At 44.5% G+C, this 19,415-nt stretch overlaps 2 protein-coding genes and 1 long non-coding RNA gene across 5 annotated transcripts in view; 2 read left to right on the top strand and 1 right to left on the bottom strand.

Annotated features, from left to right (window-relative positions):
* Positions 1-6,844: 6,844 nt before the first annotated feature.
* Positions 6,845-14,982, top strand: LOC137305108 (V-type proton ATPase subunit G 2-like). 3 transcript variants are annotated; one of them, XM_067973897.1, is made up of 3 exons: positions 6,845-6,926; positions 10,753-10,787; positions 12,927-14,982. In XM_067973897.1, exons 1-3 carry the CDS (start codon positions 6,845-6,847, stop codon positions 13,044-13,046), a joined length of 237 nt encoding a protein of 78 aa, XP_067829998.1. In that variant the 3' UTR covers positions 13,047-14,982. The 3 variants fall into 3 exon arrangements, with proteins under 3 accessions (XP_067829998.1, XP_067829997.1, XP_067829996.1); XM_067973896.1 differs by having other exon boundaries at positions 10,753-10,853; positions 12,873-14,982; XM_067973895.1 differs by having other exon boundaries at positions 10,735-10,853; positions 12,873-14,982.
* LOC137305112 (uncharacterized) lies at positions 11,349-16,066 on the bottom strand. Its single transcript, XR_010958666.1, has 3 exons — positions 15,574-16,066; positions 14,094-14,160; positions 11,349-11,477 (listed from the first exon to the last, which is right to left on the bottom strand). It is a non-coding gene; the product is annotated as an uncharacterized lncRNA (long non-coding RNA).
* Positions 16,067-16,443: 377 nt separating this feature from the next.
* tmem268 (transmembrane protein 268) overlaps positions 16,444-19,415 on the top strand; it is a 44,443-nt gene continuing 41,471 nt past the window's right edge. Inside the window, exon 1 of the mRNA XM_067973890.1 lies at positions 16,444-16,532. The gene's annotated coding sequence lies outside the window, so the exon portion shown is untranslated. The remainder of the gene's footprint in view (positions 16,533-19,415) is intronic.

The following is a 19,415-nucleotide window of genomic DNA, read 5'->3' as shown; positions in this document are numbered from 1 at the left end:
CCTGAACTGCGTCCTGTTCTTGTTTGTAACATGCTCTCTGTACAGCTTCACGTTTACTGATGATAATGTTGCTAATCACGACAAAGGGTACAACTGTAACTCTTTGACTAATCTCTCTATGTGGCTCGGTGTCCAATTTTTTTTGTCTGATTACATGCCTGTTGAAGTGCCTTGGGAAGTTTTACTACTTAAAGGTGCTATATAAATGCAAGTTGTTGTTGTTAAAACCTAGCTCTTTGACCAAACTTTTGGTTACCTGTCCCTAATATCTCCTCCTTTGGCTTGGTGTCAATATTTGTCTGTTTACGCTCCTGTGAAGTCCCTGGGGATGTTTTACTATGTTAAAGGCACTATATAAATGCAAGTAGTTGTCACTTTGAGCACCTCCCACTGGCTCACCCGTTGGTTGTAGGCTGGAGAGTTGCCAATCCAGAAGTGACGAGGAGGTGGCAATTAGTCCAGTGGAGAACGCAGCAGCACCGGTTAATAATTTCTCCCGGTGGAGCACCTCTGGATTGGCACCATAGCCGGTTTTAAGGGATTTTGGGGTCATCAAAAGATTCACTGCGAGATGTCCCCTTTGTCATTATCATGGCTTCATAATCAAGAAAAGATCCAAAATGGCAGGTCTTCAGGAGGTTGAAAATGAATAAATATATTGAAGTTCCTTTAAAGGAGATGAGTAATCTTTTTTCTCTTTAATACATATCTTTACGTTGCCAATTTTAACATCCTAAGACGCCCCCCCCCTCCTCCATTCCACAGGTGCCCTACCATATTCATTATTGATACATGAGCCTTGATGGTGAGTATTAGGAGGTGATTCACCATGGGGACATCAAAGCCAAGCCCAATCCCGACTTCCACTGAGGTATATACACACACACAAATTTCAGCAGAGGTACCTGGGTGATCAGGAATAGGAACGTTGGATTTTTCCCACCCTCCCTAAACTAGCAATGCTGAGGCCAATTACCATACTCCTAATGCAGTCCAGCTACGATCAGCTGAATGAGAACATACCAAGGGCAAAGCTGGGACCGTCCTGGTTGAAATTTTCATTGAAATTCTAAAAAATTGGCACCTTTGCCATCATAATGCTCTGTATTTTTTCTCTGATTATACCACACTAACCTCTGTATCACTAATGTCAGAGCAACCCTGCTAATCAGGGTTGGGAATCATCTCTGGGACCTAAGATTCATCCAATTTCTTCTCCAACATTGAGGCCTAAGTGTGGCAGCTTGGCCCAGTGCCAGCATTCTTGCCTCCAAATCAGAAGGCTCTGGATTTAAGCCCCATTCCAGAGCTTTGAGCAATTAATCTAGCCACGACATTGCATTGCCTGAGGTGCGGTCTTTCAGATTAGACGTTAAACTGTGGCTCTGTTCGCCTGTTACATTCAACATAAATGAGCCCACGGCGCAACACTTAACCCTTGACCAACACCTTCAACAACAGATTAACTGGTCATTTACCTCATTACTATTAGGGGGGCCTTACTGTGCATGATTTGGAGCCCACGGCGCAACACTTAACCCTTGACCAACACCTTCAACAACAGATTAACTGGTCATTTACCTCATTACTATTAGGGGGGCCTTACTGTGCATGATTTGGAGCCCACGGCGCAACACTTAACCCTTGACCAACACCTTCAACAACAGATTAACTGGTCATTTACCTCATTACTATTAGGGGGGCCTTACTGTGCATGATTTGGAAGCTGCGTTTGCCGACAAAACTGGTGACTTCAAAAACCCTCTCCCACATCACGGGGATGTGAAAAGTGCTATATAAAAACAAGTTCTTTCTTCTTTAAGTGATATTTTAAATATTTTTGGTTCAAGATGATGTTGGGTAATATAAACTTTTCAAGAAAGGAAACAGATGCTTGCAGCATTATCAGAATTATAATATATTTTTATATAAAATCTATTCATTTAAAACTATGAAGCAAGAAATGATTTTACATTATAGAAGTAATCCAGCAATGCAAAGCTCTTGATGTGGAGTCTAGTAGGCAGGAGCAAGGGTTAAAGATAGGGTCGTAAGACTGTAAGGCCAATTATGTGACCTGCAATAAAAACAGAAAATGCTGGAAAAACTCAGCAAGTCAGGCAGCATCCGTGGAGAAAGAAACCGAGTTAACGATTCAGGTCGAAGACCTTTCGTCAGAACTGGAAGATGTGCACTCTGACTGCATTCCCGTCTAATGAGGCTCCACACCAGGAGCAAAGCTTTGCAATATTACCCCTTGAGTGTGATGACATCATATTTTAAATAGAGATGACAAAGACCATACAGAACAGAAGATAAATGATAGAAGATATCCCTCCAATCTCACCCTTTGTCGTGTTTTCACTATTCCCTCTGACCTTCCCCTCTCTGACCCCGAACGATCAGTCCTCAGCAAAGGCCTTGGCTTCATCCCCTTATGCCCCCACCTCAATGAATTTTGAGCTCGACACTATGCTGAGCTCTTCTTCCATCGTCTTCGCCTCCGTGCCCACTTCTTTGGCCAGGAGTCTTCCCCTGCACAGCAGACCCTTTCTCCCATCTTCAGAATTCTCATTCCAGCTGCACCCTCCCTCTGGCCTCTTACTGTCTCTTAATCTTTTCATTGCGAACTGCCGTTTCAATATCTCCATTCCCCTCACTCACTGTATCCTACCTCCCTCTGAACTCGTAACACTCCGTTCTCTCAGGTCTAACCCTGACATTGTCATTAAACCCGCTGACAAGGGTGGCGCTGTTGTTGTGTGGTGAACAGACCTCTACCTTCCGGAGACTGAACGCCAACTCTCCAACACCTCCTTCTACCTCCCTCTGGACCATGACCCCAACGCCGAACATCAAGTCATAGTTTCCCAGACCATCACTGACCTCATCTCCTCTGGAGATCTTCCCCCCACGGCCTCCAACCCCGCACAACCCGCTTCTACCTCCTTCCCAAAATCCATAAACAGGACTGCCCTGGGAGACCCATCGTTTCAGCCTGTTCTTGCCCCAGGAACTTATTTCCTCCTATTTTGACTCTTTTTTCTCTCCTTGTCCAGTCTCTTCCGACCTACATCTGCGACTCTTTGACACCCTCCACCACTTTAACAGTTTCCAGTTCCCCGGTCTCTTTTTCACCATGGACGTCCAGTCCCTCTACACCTCCATCACCCACAAGGACGGCCTGCTGGTCCTCCGCTTCTTCCTTCAACGGAGGCCCAACCAGTCCCCATCACCACCACCACCCTCTTCCGCCTGGCTGAACTTGTTCTTACATTGAACAACTTCTCCTTTAACTCCACTCACTTCCTCCAAATAAAAGGTGTCGCTATGGGAACCCGTTATGGGTCCCAGCTATGCCTGCCTTTTTGTGGGATACATGGAACATTCCTTGTTCCAATCCTACTCAGGTCCCCTCCCTCACCTCTTTTCTTGGTACATTGATGACTGTATCGTTGCTGTTTCCTGCTCTTGCCCTGAACTGGAAAATTTCATCAGCTTTGCTTCCAATTTCCACCCTTCTCTCGTCTTCACATGGTCCATTCTCCGACTCTTCCCTTCCCTTCCTCAACTTCTCTATCTCCATTTCTGGGGATAGGCTGTCAACCAATATCTATTATAAGTCCACCGACTCCCACAGCTACCTTGATTACACTTCTTCCCACCCCGCTTCCTGTAAGAACTATGTTCCCTTCTCCTAGTTTTTCCATCTCCGTCGCATCTGTTCGACGATGCCACCTTCCATACCAGTGCTTCAGATATGTCTTCCTTTTTCCTCAACCGAGGATTCCCCTCCACTGTAGAGGGCTCTCGACCGTGCCTGTCCTATTTCCCGCACATCTGCCCTCACCCCTTCCCTTCCAGAACCATGATAGGGTCCCCCTTGACCTCACCTTCCACCCCACCAGCCTCCACTTTCAACGTACCATTCTGCGCCATTTCCACCACCTCCAGCACGATTCCACCACCAAACACATCTTCCCCTCCTCTCCCCTTTCAGGAGGGACCGCTCCCTCCTCGACACCCTGGTCCACTCTTCCATCACCCCCCAACACTCGCTCTCCTCCCCAAGGCACCTTCCCGTTCGAGCGCAGGAGATACAACACCTGCCCTTTCACCTCCTCCGTTCCCACTGTCCAGGTCCCTAAACACTCCTTCCAGTTGAAACAGCGATTTACTTGTACTTCTTTCAATTTAGTATACTATATTCGCTGGGGTCTCCCCTACATTGGGGAGACCAAATGCAGACTGGGTGATCACTTTGCTGAACACCTCCGCTCCGGTCGCTTGCCATTTTAATTCCCCATCCCACTCCCACTCCCACTCCCACTCTGACTCGGCTTCTTACACTGTTCCAATGAAGCTCAGCGTAAGCTCGAGGAACAGCATCTCATCTTTCGATTAGGCATTTTATAACCTTCCATTCAACACTGATTTCAATATCTTCAGAGCATAACCACTGCCCCCATTTTAAAAAAAATATATACTTTTTAAATTTGTCGGACTGCAGCTGCTGTTATGGTTCTGCTGTTGCCATTTACAGCTACTTCTGACCAATCTTTTGTTTCTTAACTTGTCCTATCACTACCTTCCTTGCCTTGCACCATCATCCCTTTTGTCATTTAATCACTCTTGCCCTCTACCCTATCACAGACCTTCCCTTTTGTTCTTTCCTTCCCTCCCCTCCCTCCCCCCTTTCTCTGGCTCTGTACTTGCTTAAAAACTTGCTCCTTAACATCTTCCAGTTCTGATGAAAGGTCTTCGACCTGAAACGTTAACTGTTTCTTTCTTCACAAATGCTGCCTCACATGCTGAGTTTTCCCAGCATTTTCTGTTCTAATTTTTATTTCAGATTTCCAGCATTCAGAGTATTTTGCTATTGATGGAGAGGATAAATGAGGACTGGGTCAAAATCCTGGAACTTCCTACCTAACAGCACTGTGGGAGTACCTTCACCACACGGACTGCAGCGGTTCAAGAAGACGGCCCATCACCACCTTCTGAAGGGTAACCAGGGATGGGCAATAAGTGTTAGCAACGCAGAATGAATTTTAAAAAATAAGGTAAGACTGATAAGCCAACAACAAAAGTAAGAAATAACTACGCCCACAAAGTGGAAAACACAGCCATGCCAGAACTATTTCACAATATTGGATACAACACAAAGAAATAGGAGTTGCAAAAGGCTGAGGAAGTTATAGTGTTCAGCGCTCTATTGCAGCCACAACCAAGTCTGTACCTCAGTAAACTAAGAACTTGAGAAACAGGAGCAGGAGTAGGCCATACGGCCCCTCGAGGCTGCTCCACATTCAATAAGATCACGGCTGATCTTCTATCTCAACTCCACTTTCCTGCCTAATCCCCTTGATTCCCTTAAGTGTCCAAAAATCTATTGCTCTCAGTCTTGAATATATTCAACGACTGAGTATCCACAGCCCTCTGGGATAGAGAATTCCAAAGGTTCATAGCCCCGTGAGTGAAGAAATATTTCCTCATCTTGGTCCTAAATGGCCGACCCCTTATCTTGAGACAATGACCCCCAATTCTAGACTCTCCAGTCAAGGGAAATAGCCTCTCAGCATCTACCCTGTCAAGTCCTCTAAGAAATTTAATTTCAATGAGATCACCTCTCATTCTTCTAAACTCCAGAGAATATAGGCCCATTCTACTCAATCTCTCCTCATAGGACAACCCTCTCATCCCAGGAATCAATCTAGTGAACCTTTGTTGCACCACCTCTAAGGTAAGTGTATCCTTCCTTAGATAAGGAGAGCAAAAATTTTTTTTTTTATTCGTTCATGGGATGTGGGCGTCGCTGGCGAGGCCAGCATTTATTTCCCATCCCTAATTGCCCTTGAGAAGGTGGTGGTGAGCCGACTTCTTGAACCGCTGCAGTCGGTGTGGTGAAGGTTCTCCCACAGTGCTGTTAGGAGGGGAGTTCCAGGATTTTGACCCAGCGACGATGAAGGAACGGCGATATATTTCCAAGTCGGGATGGTGTGTGACTTGGAGGGGAACATTGTACACAGCATGCCGATAGTTAAACTTACAATTGCACGTATAGGTGTTAAAATTTTTTGCCCACAAACTTGCTGGAAGTGCGAGCTGATAACAGCGCAGTGAGGGCAACAGGGCATCTGGGACCTTGGTGAACGATGGAACAAATGATGTATCTCCTTAACCATTGAGATTTAAGGATTGAGAAGTAAACAGGAAGGACTGAGGAGGGTGAATTAGAGTGGGTGAATTCAATGTTGAATCAGGTTCAGAAAGAAATAAAAAGAATGATTGGATTAAGAGAGAAAAATGAGACAGAATGGAAAAGAACATGTTTTTACATTTTTAAAATCTCCTAAAACAATTCACAACCTGAAGGAATGAGACTCCACATTTATAATTGTTTACTTTCTGAGCAAGAGAGGTTGATTGGCAGTCATTAACAATGATCACATTGTTAAAAGGGTACTTACACTGTTAATCATCAGACTTAACTTTCTGTGGCAAGCTTAATGGGCAATTAATGTGCAAATGCAGTAACTTCATGAAAATCACGGGGAGGTTAAGCGTGAGATACCATTTTCACGACGCTAACGGCAGAGCAAATCAGCCAGCAACTTGTGGCAATTCATGGGTTATCTCTTCCTCACTACAAGTTGCTGGCCAATTTGCACTTTATTAACAGCCTGCATCGTTCAGACGCTGTTATTTTTCTCAGCAAAATCTGGTCTGCATTTGAAATTAGTGGCAGCCAGCATTAGGACCCTGAGGAATCCTTCTTTCCTTTCAACATCATCTGGTACCTGATCTGGGAGGAGAGGCAGAGACACAGAGAGAGAAAATAAAAATGGCCAGCCAGTCACAAGGAATACAGCAGCTTCTCCATGCTGAAAAACGAGCTGCAGAGAAGGTTGCCGAGGCCAGGAAACGTAAGATCCTTCTGATTATTCGGTCTACTTCTTTGAGATCGGTAGATATTTTAAAATGGTACCTGTGTTGTGTTTTCATAATGGATTCTTTTTGTCTTTTGGATTAAGGATGTTTGCTCCAATCTCCCATCATACCCTGAAAAACTGATTTTGGGGTTTATTTTGCATTTGGCATATGGCAGATTAATAATTCGAACAAGATTAAAAGTAAAACTGAAATAAAAATAACCATTTTCCATATGAAATAATATGAATGTATTACAGCTGACTGGTTTATATTGATCAGATAAAACCTCCTGTGATCCAGATATCAGGATATAAGCCAGGCTTTATTAAGTACCTTTTATGGATGAAAATGAACTCTAGAAAATAGCGCAATCTGTTCCCTTAATGACATCTTTTAGCATCAACCTTCCATCCAGGAAAATACAAGGATTAAAAGATTTGCTCTCTTCTGGAGATCTGCCAGAAATGTTAACTGCCCAGATAATGTTGGGGATAAGATAGTGAGCCTGCCTTGGGTTTTTAAAAAAATGTTATCTACTTATTTATATGTATTTTTAATTTAAGTTATTTCTTCCCCATTGCTTTTGGATTCCCTCAACCCTACACAGATACTGTTCGGAGACCAAAGTGGCAGGCAGGCAGGCAGGCAGGCAACCTGCTCTCAGGCCCCTCTCTGCCTGTATCACTCTGTAATCAACTGGCAGACAGCGTCCAGGGGCAACACTCTATCTCCCTTCTGAGAAAAACCTTCCCTGCCCTTGTCATCCTTCCTGCATTTGTGGAGGAACAAACCTTTGGCCTATCGCTCTGTGACACTGCCCAGATTTACACCAACACACAGCCCACTGAGAGGCCACGGCGATACATCTCAGCACATGCGTGATGGGCTCAATGGCCTCCTTCTGTGCTGTATCATTCCATGATCTCAGTTCTGGATGGAGTCACACATAGGCACTGGAGCTAAATGATTGGCTGCTACAAAGGAAAGCAAACAAAAAAAATAAACTTTGGTAATTTTTTTTTGTCAAATTGTTTTTTTTTAAAATGATCCCACAAACAAGTAGCAACAGCATGAATGCACTGAATGTTGATTCCTCCCTGCTGCTTCTCCTACAGCCTGCTACCACAGGTGCTGGAAAAGCTTAACAGAAGTTTATTAAAATAATTCAATTCCAGTATTCTCAATGTAAGTCACTGGGGTTGCAGGAGCTGAGTTGGTAGTTAGGAAAACATAAAACTTCCCAAGATACCTTTGGCCAGCAGTTTAAAAGTATAACTGGCGGCAGTGCCTTCAGCTGCCTAGGCCCTAAGCTCTGGAATTCCCTCCCTAAATCTCTCTGCCTCTCCACTGCTCTCACCTCCTTTAAGACACTTCTTAAAACCTACCTCTTTAATCAAAGTCTTGGTCACCTGTCATAATGTTCTTTGGTTCGGTGTCCAGTTTTGTCTGATTACACTCCTGTGAAGCGCCTTGGGATGTTTTACTACATTAAAGGCGCTATAGAAATGCAAGTTGTTGTATAAAACAGGGGCACAAAAGAGAACTGAGACTCACAAGTGAGTGACTTTTTTACTTCATAGGTGCAATGAGGGCTGTGCGTCAGGCTCCCTCATTTAGTAATGACTCCTCAGAGGTCTTGCTACATGAAATGCAGCAAAGAAAGTGCCAAAGGCCAGCCATTTTATAAAAGCCTATGTGCATGGATAGAAGTGGGTCAAGTGAATACAGTCTACCAGGGTCTATCTTACCTGGGAGCAAATGTACAAGGTGTTCACTATCACCTGGAGAAGTGCCAATGTAAGTATACTCACCTTTGTGTACAGGTGTGGCTCGAGTGTAAAATGTTATTCTCCTGCATCCTCAGGGAGATAGAATGCAAAGCTGGAAGAAAATAGTTACCTCTTTTCACAACACTTTTTCATGCAACTGAAGCTGTACGGCATACTTCAGTGATGCAATTATGGTAATTCCTTGCACATATGAGCTCAAGTACTGTCAACAGAAACACCATGCTATCTTCTTGTGGGCCTGCTTCCACTGGCCTCAAGCAGTGAAGTGGTAGTGGCAAAGACAGATCTCCTATCACATACCCAGGTACGAGTGGCATGATCTGTAAACAAGGGTTCTTAGGTATTGACAGGAGCGAACATACCACCTGAGGTGTCGCTGGACTGGAAAATGTTATCTTCTCGTGAAGTTGTCCTCCTTGTCCAATTCATGCAGCACTATGGGAGCAACCAACAGGATCGCCATCCTTCCAACCTTGTTAGCTGCAACTTGCAATGCTGCATCAGTTGCCAAGGCTTCAATAAATAAACTCAAGGCTTTAGCAAAAAGGCATAAATGCGCAAGGTAAATAAATTATGCAACATGTACAATGCAGAAGTAGATTAAAAACTGCATCTGAACATTAACTGAAACACCAGCAATCTTGCTTTGAGAATGACTTGAAAGCAGGCCAGGCTTGTTGAGCATTCTGCACCCATTTAATATTTGTTACTGTGCACTAGGGTAGAAACTCACTAGAAGTCGTAAAATTTAGCATGTGATCTCATTTCAATTCTCTAATTATGTGAATGTGCTGCACTTGCCTAAAGCACAGTGGTGTCCAATGGAAATCACTGACTAACCTCTGATGTGGATACTGTTTCAGCGCTAATTTTAGTAGAAAACACCTTACACACTCACTCAATACAGGTACATGTGCTTCACATGTGTACATTTGCTTAACATCTACCACCATTCATTAACCAAGGAAGTAAAGCACTCAAAACGATCACAAAACACTGGCACACTCTGCTTTCTGTCCTACGATTTTACCAACAGACGCACAAAAATGTTAAAGTACATGATGCCTATTACTCATTTTTTATATTTACAAACCAGAAATGCTATTCTCCACATCTGGATTCCCAATTCACCACACAGAATCCCCAATTCCATGCATCCAGATTTACGATTCCCCACATCTGGATTGCCAATTCCCCACATCCGGATTCCCACTTGCACCCCACATCTGGATTTCCGATTCACTACACCTGGATTCCTAATATACCACATTTGGATTCCCAAATTCACCACATGTGGCTAGTTCCTGACGTATTTGACAACACTGTTATAGCACTGCTTCTTTTGTCGCCACCCCCCCCCTCCAAAATGAGTGTGCTCGGTTGACACTTGATATTTCCAACCCATGCTTATCACCAGTGAGGCTCTGTACAGCTGGCAGAGCCTAGTAAAAATCAGTCCTGACAAACCTTTCGTGGAGAGAGTTGAAAAACTGGGACTGTATTCACTGGAGCACAGTTTAAGGGGAGAACAAAAATAAGTGTTCTAATTTTTGAGGGTAAAAAGATTGTTTCCACTGGTCAATGAATCAGTAAAAAGGGGGTACAACAACTTAGTATTTGTACTAGAAGCAAAAAAGGGGAGGTTTTGCAAGCAACAGGTTATTAGACTAATGACTACATTATACAATCACAAATGGCTAATATAGCCGAGTCAGTCCATGATATTTAAGAGGGAAAGTATTAAAGGGTACAGGGAAAGAGCGGAGAAATGGGATTAGAATCAGGTAAGTTAGAAGTTTTACTGCATTCCAGAAAAGGGTAAATGAGGGGTTACTGTAGTCTAGAATCAGATAAATAAGGTTACTACTCCCAAATATTAGGCAATTTCAGAGGTCACTGTATGGAGAATAAAGTAAATGAGAGATTACTGCCATTGAATCTTGGTTAAATGACAGCGCACACTTCAGATTCACGTAAATGAAAGGTTAGTGAGGTTCAAGCAAGTGAGCAGCTACTGTTCTTGTTTCAGGGAAGGCCCGGAGACTGAGGCAAGCGAAGGAAGAAGCACAGGGTGAGATTGAACAGTACCGTCTGGAGAGGGAGAAGGACTTCCGACATAAGCAAGAAGCAGTAAGAAACGTTTGTCAAAGTTTCTCATAGCGTCTTCACTTTGCCACCAGTTCAAAAGGTTTCGCCTCCACCTCAAATCTTTTTGTCAGATTTTGAAAGGAAGCTAGGATCAGGCTGTAATCTTTCTAACACCAACTGCACCTGCTGCCCTTTATGACTCCGAAGCTGAACTCTTCACAAAGATCGGGGCAGAATTCAGTCTTGGATGATGGCGCTAAACGGGCGGTATCGCATCAGCCGCACAATGAATGCACAGGCTCAGGCCAAATGGCCTCCTTCTGTGCTGTAACGATTCTATGATTTTATTACACAATGAATTGCTTTGGACTGTTGTGTTAACAAATGCAGCAGCCAACCTTTGCCGGTAATGTCCCACAAGGAGCAGCGAGATAAATGGTCAATTTTTTTTGTATTAGCTGAGGGAGGAATGTTGGCCAGGCCACTGGATTGCATTGGAAATGAGAAATGGCGCTTTATTCACTTTATACCCAGCTAGAACTGACCTTCTCCATTTTAGGGTCTTCCAGATTTCTGGATTTCCCTAAGGAACTGCTTCCTGAAGCAAGCACATGGACGTCATCAGGGCAATTCTCTGATGTCTCTAAGGGCCAACATGGTGGGTCTCTACAGGAGGAAAAATTATTATTGAGACTGACCATATCTTAGATAACTGCCCAGTTTTATGGTATTATATGAATTGCGAACTGTTTTTTACTGAAGACAGTTTCCTACATGTTATCCTTTCAGCAGAATTAGAAACGGTGCTTATTTTTCAACTCTGAGTTATTTCGAGAAGTACTTTATAATTAAAAAAGGAAAATTGCAGCTTCAACCAGGCTTCTAAAAATAGTACATAACTGACAAATATTTAGACGGGAAACTCAGGAAAACTACCAGTAAATCATGGAGGAAGATTTAGTCTGCGTAGACGATGTGTAACAAAATCATAAACCCATTTGGAGAGAACATAATGGTTGACTCTTAACTGCCCTCTGAAGTGGCCTAGCAAACCACTCAGCTGTACCAAACCACTACACACAGAGGTTCAAGAAGGCGGCCCACCACTATCTTCTCGAGGCAATTAGACAATTAGAGATGGGCAATAAATGTGACCTTGCCAACGTCATCCACACCCCAAGAATGAATAAAAAAAGAAACACACCTCCTACCATCGCATAGAATCTTGAAGCATGAGTGCACTACGTTTGGCCATTCCATTTTAATGACTGCTATAAGAGAAGTGTTTCAAGCAGCCCCACTAGCTCAATGAGTTCACTGAGTGAGTGAGCTACACACAGGTTTTGTCCCCAGTTTGCGCTGAGTTAGCTGATCTCAGCTAGGACTGCGGTAAAGATACTGCAGTTGACTTCAGCGTCCCGAGGTTAAGGAGGGAGACATTATCTTGTGTTCCTTCTCCCTGATCATAGTCCAATGACTACTGCTGGAAGTGCACTCGTGAATGTCAGGTGACAAAAGGTTTGATAAAATGCGAAAAAAAAACACAAATGCTGGAAACAATCACCAGGCCAGTTCGCGTCTGTGGAGAGAACAGACAAGTTAACAGTCCGGGTGTAACTCTTTGAAAACAACCAGCATTTTTCTCAGTTCTCACGAAGGGTTACACCCGAAACATTAACTTTTCTCTCTTTTCAACATATGCTGATTGACCCGAGGAGAGAATTGAGTTTGATTGTGATGCCTCTGCAGTCAAATAGCCTGCCATTCTCAGTGTTACGATACATACATGAATAATGGCCACTTGGACAAGGTATCGGAGGGTAACTAGTGCCCTTTGGAAGCCTACCAGGCAAGAAGTCAATGCCTTCAAGTGAGATGGGGAGGAAATCGGCAAGAATTTTTTTTTGCTACAAGACACGTTTCAAGTCTGAGGGTTTGAGAAGCACCAAGGAAAACAACAGCAAAATGAACTTTGGATAATTTGAGCTTCCACTTCCTTGTATGAATCCCACCCCTGGTCTACTACTAATCGTTTCTTTTCCCTTTCTCTTTTCCTTGAAGGTAATGGGGTCCCAGGGTAACCTGGCAGCGGAGGTCGAGCAACAGACACGACAGAAGATTCAGGCGATGCAGGCCAATCACCACCGCAACAAGGAGAAGGTCCTTCGCCAACTGCTGATGCTTGTGTGCGACATCAAGCCTGAAATTCACCACAATTATCGCTTTAACATCTAGGCAAACATCAAATGTGACAGTCCACTACTGCACCATCACCGGGGCCTCACCGGCGACTGGATATCCATTCAATAAAGTAATCAAACTTGCTTCTGGACTATATCGTGATCAACGAACTCATTACTTCCCCCATTTGTCCTGTACCCATTGTATGTTATAAATTGTGTCCGTTCCAGTTATTCCACCGTAGCAATTCAGAATAGGTGAATGTGTGTAAAATATACTGCATGTAGGGAGCCAGCAGTGATATAAAAAGAACATATGGCACCGCTGTTAGAGCCAACATTCTGAAACTAGGAGTTCATTCAGTTCCTTATGTCCAAGGACTCTAGAAAATTATGGAAGATTGTTGCTAAAATTGCAGGACTTTTTCCTAATTTCTTGCAGAGTAATTGTAGATATGGATTCTCCAGCGCTAAATCAGAATGTTACATTATTTTTAAATTGTTTATTAAATCACCCTCTTCTCAGTTCACAGAGCCACTCTTCATTCACTCACCCACATTTCATGCTGTCACTCTTCTCTCCCTTTCCCCCAGTTCCTGCTGGCACCATTCTTCCCTGTCCCAGTTCACAGTGGCACTTTTCCCGCCTCCCCATCTTCTGGTTTACGTTGCAACTTTTCTCCTTGATCGATGGCCCTAACTCTCCCTTCTGATTTTCCCTTTCTTCCCTGTGGCACAGCTGAGGTTAGTAACTTAGCACGTGAAGTATCGCAGGTGCAAAACCACCTCGTACCAATCTGTGGTGCAATATGCTGGAGTTCCAGCTAGCTACGACTTAATATCACCCGCCATGGAAACCTGTTCTAATAACTGGGCTAATTAACATGAAAGATATTTAACGATTTTACAACTTGGATACTATTTCATGTTAGTCTCCATAAATAGCAATCTAACTGCAGGTGGTCAGGGTAATTCATTTCTGCCTCATCCCAAAATCCAATCAGGCTACGGTATGCACCTACAAGCCCCAAACTAACAAGGAATCCCCATACTTGTCTATAATTCATTCCTGACTTTCATATTTTATATAATATATACTTACAAGATGCTTTTTTCCCACTCAGGATGTCAGTAATGAAGAACAGTCAACGTGTGATACTTAGGAGTTGCTGCACAGTAGAAACAATATTAAAGGAACAGAATCAGCATGTACCTTATTAGTAACAGGCATAAGATTTTCATAAAATACAAGAGAATAAAATACTCTGTATGTAACGTGTTTTAAAGGAAGGAGATGGGATTATAAATCAATAGTAAAACCTTGATTATTACATATTTAATCAGCAGTTCCATTACTAACAGAGACTAGCAAATGATTGGCAAAGCATTCAAAGTTATAACAAAGTTGATCATATCATAAACTACAAGAACAAACTAAATTCTATTTAAACTCTAAGGGAGCATTATACGCTTAAACATGCAAGGCCATGTTTCATTCCTATATGATTTAGTCTTTCATTGCTTTCCACCAATAAACTTTCATTTTGACACTGACATCATAGCTACCATTACTAACTTTCCTTACCACAATTAACTGCTGCAATTATAGCTGTTGAGTTTTGCAATGTGGCTTAACACCTTGTGGCAGGAAGAACATTTTTTTTAAAAACAAGATTAGTTTGCTGGGCCAGGGAAAATAATAAACTCTCTTTCACCGTGTTTCTTGTGACAGCTCGTTAATCGTTTTGCAATTAGTGTTACTTTGTGAAACTTACAATGTTATAGCAATGTTTTACACATGAAATGTTCTTTTAACAGTTCTTTCACCACATAATGATGCTAATGTGAAATTGATTTCCACGTAGTGTGGATGCTGCGGCAGTCATTTTGGCGTACAGTGCGTGCATATGGAGAATATTGTATTTGGTAATGCAAAAGGTGTTGATCTGTGAGTCTCTGGTATGCCAATTACTGTGAATAAACATAAGTGGATGCCAATTATTCAGGTGGTTCTTGAATGTACAGCTGCATTAAATCAGGCGATTTTACTTTGTGTTCATAATTGCATCCTGTTTCAGGAAGCAACCTCCTTGCACTGCTCTGAGTGGCGTTTGCAGAGACCCTCCCACCGCCATGCCATGGCTGGGGGCCAGGTACACAGTGAGCAGCTTATTGGAAAATCGAAGGTGATCTGCCTGTGATTTTCTGCCCGTTGACATTAATGGACACACAAGCGCAGATGATGCATCCATGATTTTCAATGAAACAAAAACAGCTGCCTGCTACACGCCAGGCCCCACCGATGGTGTGGGGCCTCAGTCAGAAATCGAGAGCCAGACTCTAGCAAATGCTCCCACTCAGGAGCAAGTGAGTGGTACCAGCTCCACCGTAACCTGGGCCAGAAATTTCTCATGCACCGAGCGTGAGTTCTCCCCGGTGTCCTGGAACCAATACTTAACCCTCAATGAACACCTAAAAATAAATTATCTGGTCATTATCATATTGCGGTTTGTGGGAGCTTGCTGTGCACAAATTGGCTGGTATGTTTCCTACATTACAAGTGACTACACTTCAAAACGTACTTCATTGAAGCGCTTTGGGATGTCCTGAAGTCGTGAAAGGCGCTATATAAATGCAAGTTCTGGCTTTTTTTCCTTCATTGCAGAGCTGTCCTGGTCTTCAGTTCCATTTCATCCTTCACCTCATCCAGTGCTTTAACAAAAAAAATTGTTTCTTCCCCCTCCTTTTAGTGTCAAGGACCGCGAGCTTCAACGACTCTTAGATACCAGCGCCCGGCACGATCCTTCTTCCCCATCACTTTCTTTTGACTCCTTCCAATCTCACCCTGTATCCTGTTTTCACTATGCTCTCTGACTTTCTCCCCAATGACCCCCAAAGGATCAGGCCCCATCTTCATCCCCTTACTCCCCAGCCTCAATCAATTATAATCTCCAGTTCTTCTTCTTCCATTCCTGATGAAAGGCCATCGACCTGAAACATTGACCCTGTTTTTCTCTCCACAGATGCTGCCTGACCTGCAGAGGGTTTCGCAGCATTTTCTGCTCTTTATTTCAAATTTCTCCCCCTCAGTCGCGTCTCGCGCAAAAACCGTTCCTAACGGCCGCCGCCCGCCCCCGCCCCCGCCTCCTCGCATTGACTGACACCTCCCTCAGCCTACCAGATGCGGAGAGGAGCCGTCAATCACGCGCGGGGTCCCGCCTCTCAGCAAATCCGCGCGCCAGAGGTCGACCGCGGCCACGCCCCCCCCCCCCCCCCTTGCCTCCCTCGGTGCTTTCTCTTCGATCCGATTCCAACAGACCCGGCGCGCTGTACGTCAGAGGATTGACGTCGCCATAGGCCAATCGAGTGCCGAGCCGGCCCGTCAATCCAGCCGGGTGCCGCCTTCACCTGGGGCCTGACGCACCAATGGCGTGCGCGCGTAGGGAAGGGGGCGGGGTTTGGACGTGTCGTTGCTTCAGGCTGAAGGAAGGAAATAAAATCAGATTGAGTGAAAATCGGAGGAAATGGTCTGGTGAAAGGGGTAAGTATTCATTTAAGGCGGGTTTTAATAATGGAGGACGGGCGAGCGTGGGTACGAACAGACTTTAGGTGTAAGATGCAACGTGATAACCGTTAGCTGATCTGCCTACATTTCCAGCACCTCAGGGTGATGCAAGTTCCAACAGCCATTTGCTGGGTTCCACCAATAATAGGATGGCTCAAGGAACTCTGGAGTGTGATACCGTCTCTGTAAGAAAGTCTTGCATTTATATAGCACCTTTCAGGATGTCCCAAAGCGCTTTTACAGCCAGTGAAGTTCTTTTTGAAGTGTTCTATGTAGGAAATGAGGCAGCCAAATTTGCGCACAGCAGGGTCCCACAAACAGCAATGAGATAATGACCAGATAATCTGTTTAAGTGTTGTTGGTTGAGGGATAAATATTGGCCAGGACACTGGAGAGAACTCCCCTGCTTTTCTTTGAAATAGTGGACATGGGATCTTTTACGTCCACCCGAGAGGGCAGACGGGGCCTCGGTTTAACGTCTCATCCGAAAGACGGCACCTCTGACAGTGCAGTATTAATTGTACATCTTTATATCATTGTAAACAATTTTACAACACCAAGTTATAGTCCAGCAATTTTATTTTAAATTCACAAGCTTTCGGAGGCTTCCTCCTTCGTCAGGAAGGAGGAAGGAGGAAGCCTCCGAAAGCTTGTGAATTTAAAATAAAATTGCTGGACTATAACTTGGTGTTGTAAAATTGTTTACAATTGTCAACCCCAGTCCATCACCGGCATCTCCACATCTTTATATCAATTAGTGTTACTTGTATTCAGGTGGTGTTGGGGCTCTCTTGCATCCATATATAAGAGAGCTTATCTAGGGTGAGGGGTGTGTGATGTAGAGCTCTGTGATTAAAGGCTTGGAAGCAACTGAAGACCAGGCTCTAGTATTCTATCCTTCACCACCGGGCTATCCCGTTTATAACATACAGCACTCCCTCAATACTGCACTAGGAGTGTCAGCCTAGATTATGTGCTTGAATCGCAGGAGTGGGACTTGAACCCATAACCTTCTGACTCTGAGGCAAGAGTGCTACCCACTGAGCCATAGCTGGATGTCACCTGGATGTAGGCAAAGTTGCCAGGATTAGGCAAAATCCTAAGTGTGAGTTTCTCCGTTGTGAGCCAGCCCGCTCTACCTCGCCTGATCATCAGATCGCCAACCCTCCAGGGTTGTTCTGGAGTCTCCGGGAATTAAAGATTAATCTCCTGGACACTGTTGCGAGCAGTTCAGGAGAAAAAAAATCATAGGGGCATTTATAAAAAAATTGAGTGTTTTCCTTTTTCATTTTCCTTGAATGCTTTTGTTTATTAGTCTTAAAAATGTTGGAGATGGAGGGGGAAAAAGGCTGTTTGACTGGGTGGGTGGCAGGAAGTCATGTGATGAAAGCTTTTTTTTTATTCGTTCACGGGATGTGGGCGTCGCTGGCGAGGCCAGCATTTATTGCCCATCCCTAATTGCCCTCGAGAAGGTGGTGGTGAGCCGCCTTCTTGAACCCACTGCAGTGCGTGTGGTGACGGTTCTCCCACAGTGCTGTTAGGAAGGGAGTTCCAGGATTTTGACCCAGCGATGATGAAGGAACGGCGATATATTTCCAAGTCGGAATGGTGTGTGACTTGGAGGGGAACGTGCAGGTGGTGTTGTTCCCATGTGCCTGCTGCTCTTGTCCTTCTAGGTGGTAGAGGTCGCGGGTTTGGGAGGTGCTGTCGAAGAAGCCTTGGCGAGTTGCTGCAGTGCATCCTGTGGATGGTACACACTGCAGCCACGGTGCGCCGGTGGTGAAGGGAGTGAATGTTTAGTGTGGTGGATGTTTAGTGTCCTGGAATATGTCCAACCAGTGTTGGCAACCCTACACTGCGTGATCATGGTCTAAAGCAGTGACCTGCATCCATCCGGCAGGCTTTGGAGTGGGTTGGAATGGTGGGGTGGGAAGCCTTTCCTCACTTCAATCCAGAGCTGCGATTGTGGCCGTTCTGAGTCACTGGTTTTGTCAAAGGCTGACTTTGGGGCATCTCCCACCAGCTGTGGGGAGCAACGCACTGGCAGGGGAAGGCCAGTGGGCCTCACGCTTGGAGGGTGTGTTTGAGCATGTGCCTCGGTCAACTCCATAATGAGTGTCAGTGAAAACAAGCTAACCCTGGCGTTGCTAAAACAGAGCTGATGCTGCCCCCTTCAATGCCCTGTGAAGCGCCATTAAAATATTCTCCCTTTCTCCTCTCTAATCTTTTGTCTTTCCTTTTCTCTCATAGAATCATGGGATCGTACAGCACAGAAGGAGGCCATTCAGCCCATCGTGCCTGTGCCGGTTCTTTGAAAGAGCTATCCAATTAGTCCCCATAGCCTTACACATTTTTGCTTTTCAAGTAGATATCCAATTCTCTTTATAAAATTATTATTGAATCTTCTTCCACCACCCTTTCAGGCTGTGCATTCCAGATCATTACAACCCGCTGCGTAAAACAAAAAACTCCTCATCTGCCCCTGGTTCGTTTGCCAATTATCTTAAATCTGAGTCCTCTGGTGACCGACCCTCCTGCCAGTGGAAACAGTTTCTCCCTATCTATGCTATCAAACCTCTTTCATAATTCCCTCTAGCTCTCATCTTTTGGTCCTTTCCATTTCTCTTATCTCTACCTCTCTAGAATCAAAGAATGGTTACAGCACAGAAGGAGGCCATTCGCCCCGTTGAGCCTGTGCCGGCTGTATGCAAGAGCAATCCAGCTAGTCCCATTCCCCCGCCCTTTCCCCGTAGCTGTGCAAATTTTTTTCCTTCAAGTACTTATCCAATTCCCTTTTGAAAGCCACAATTGAATCTGCCTCTACCTGGCAGTGCATTCCAGATCATAACCACTCGCTGC

The sequence above is a fragment of the Heptranchias perlo genome, chromosome 39 (assembly GCF_035084215.1).
Source record: "Heptranchias perlo isolate sHepPer1 chromosome 39, sHepPer1.hap1, whole genome shotgun sequence".
NCBI lineage: Eukaryota > Metazoa > Chordata > Chondrichthyes > Hexanchiformes > Hexanchidae > Heptranchias > Heptranchias perlo.
This window is presented reverse-complemented; position numbering and strand designations above follow the sequence as displayed.

Excerpts from the sequence above, each read along its gene's own strand:
- LOC137305108 (XM_067973895.1), top strand. The coding sequence starts at position 6,845 with ATGGCCAGCCAGTCACAAGGAATACAGCAGCTTCTCCATGCTGAAAAA. Across the intron at positions 6,927-10,734 it reads GGTTGCCGAGGCCAGGAAAC|CTACTGTTCTTGTTTCAGGG; the intron begins GTAAGATCCTTC and ends GCAAGTGAGCAG. Across the intron at positions 10,854-12,872 it reads TCCGACATAAGCAAGAAGCA|GTAATGGGGTCCCAGGGTAA; the intron begins GTAAGAAACGTT and ends TTTTCCTTGAAG.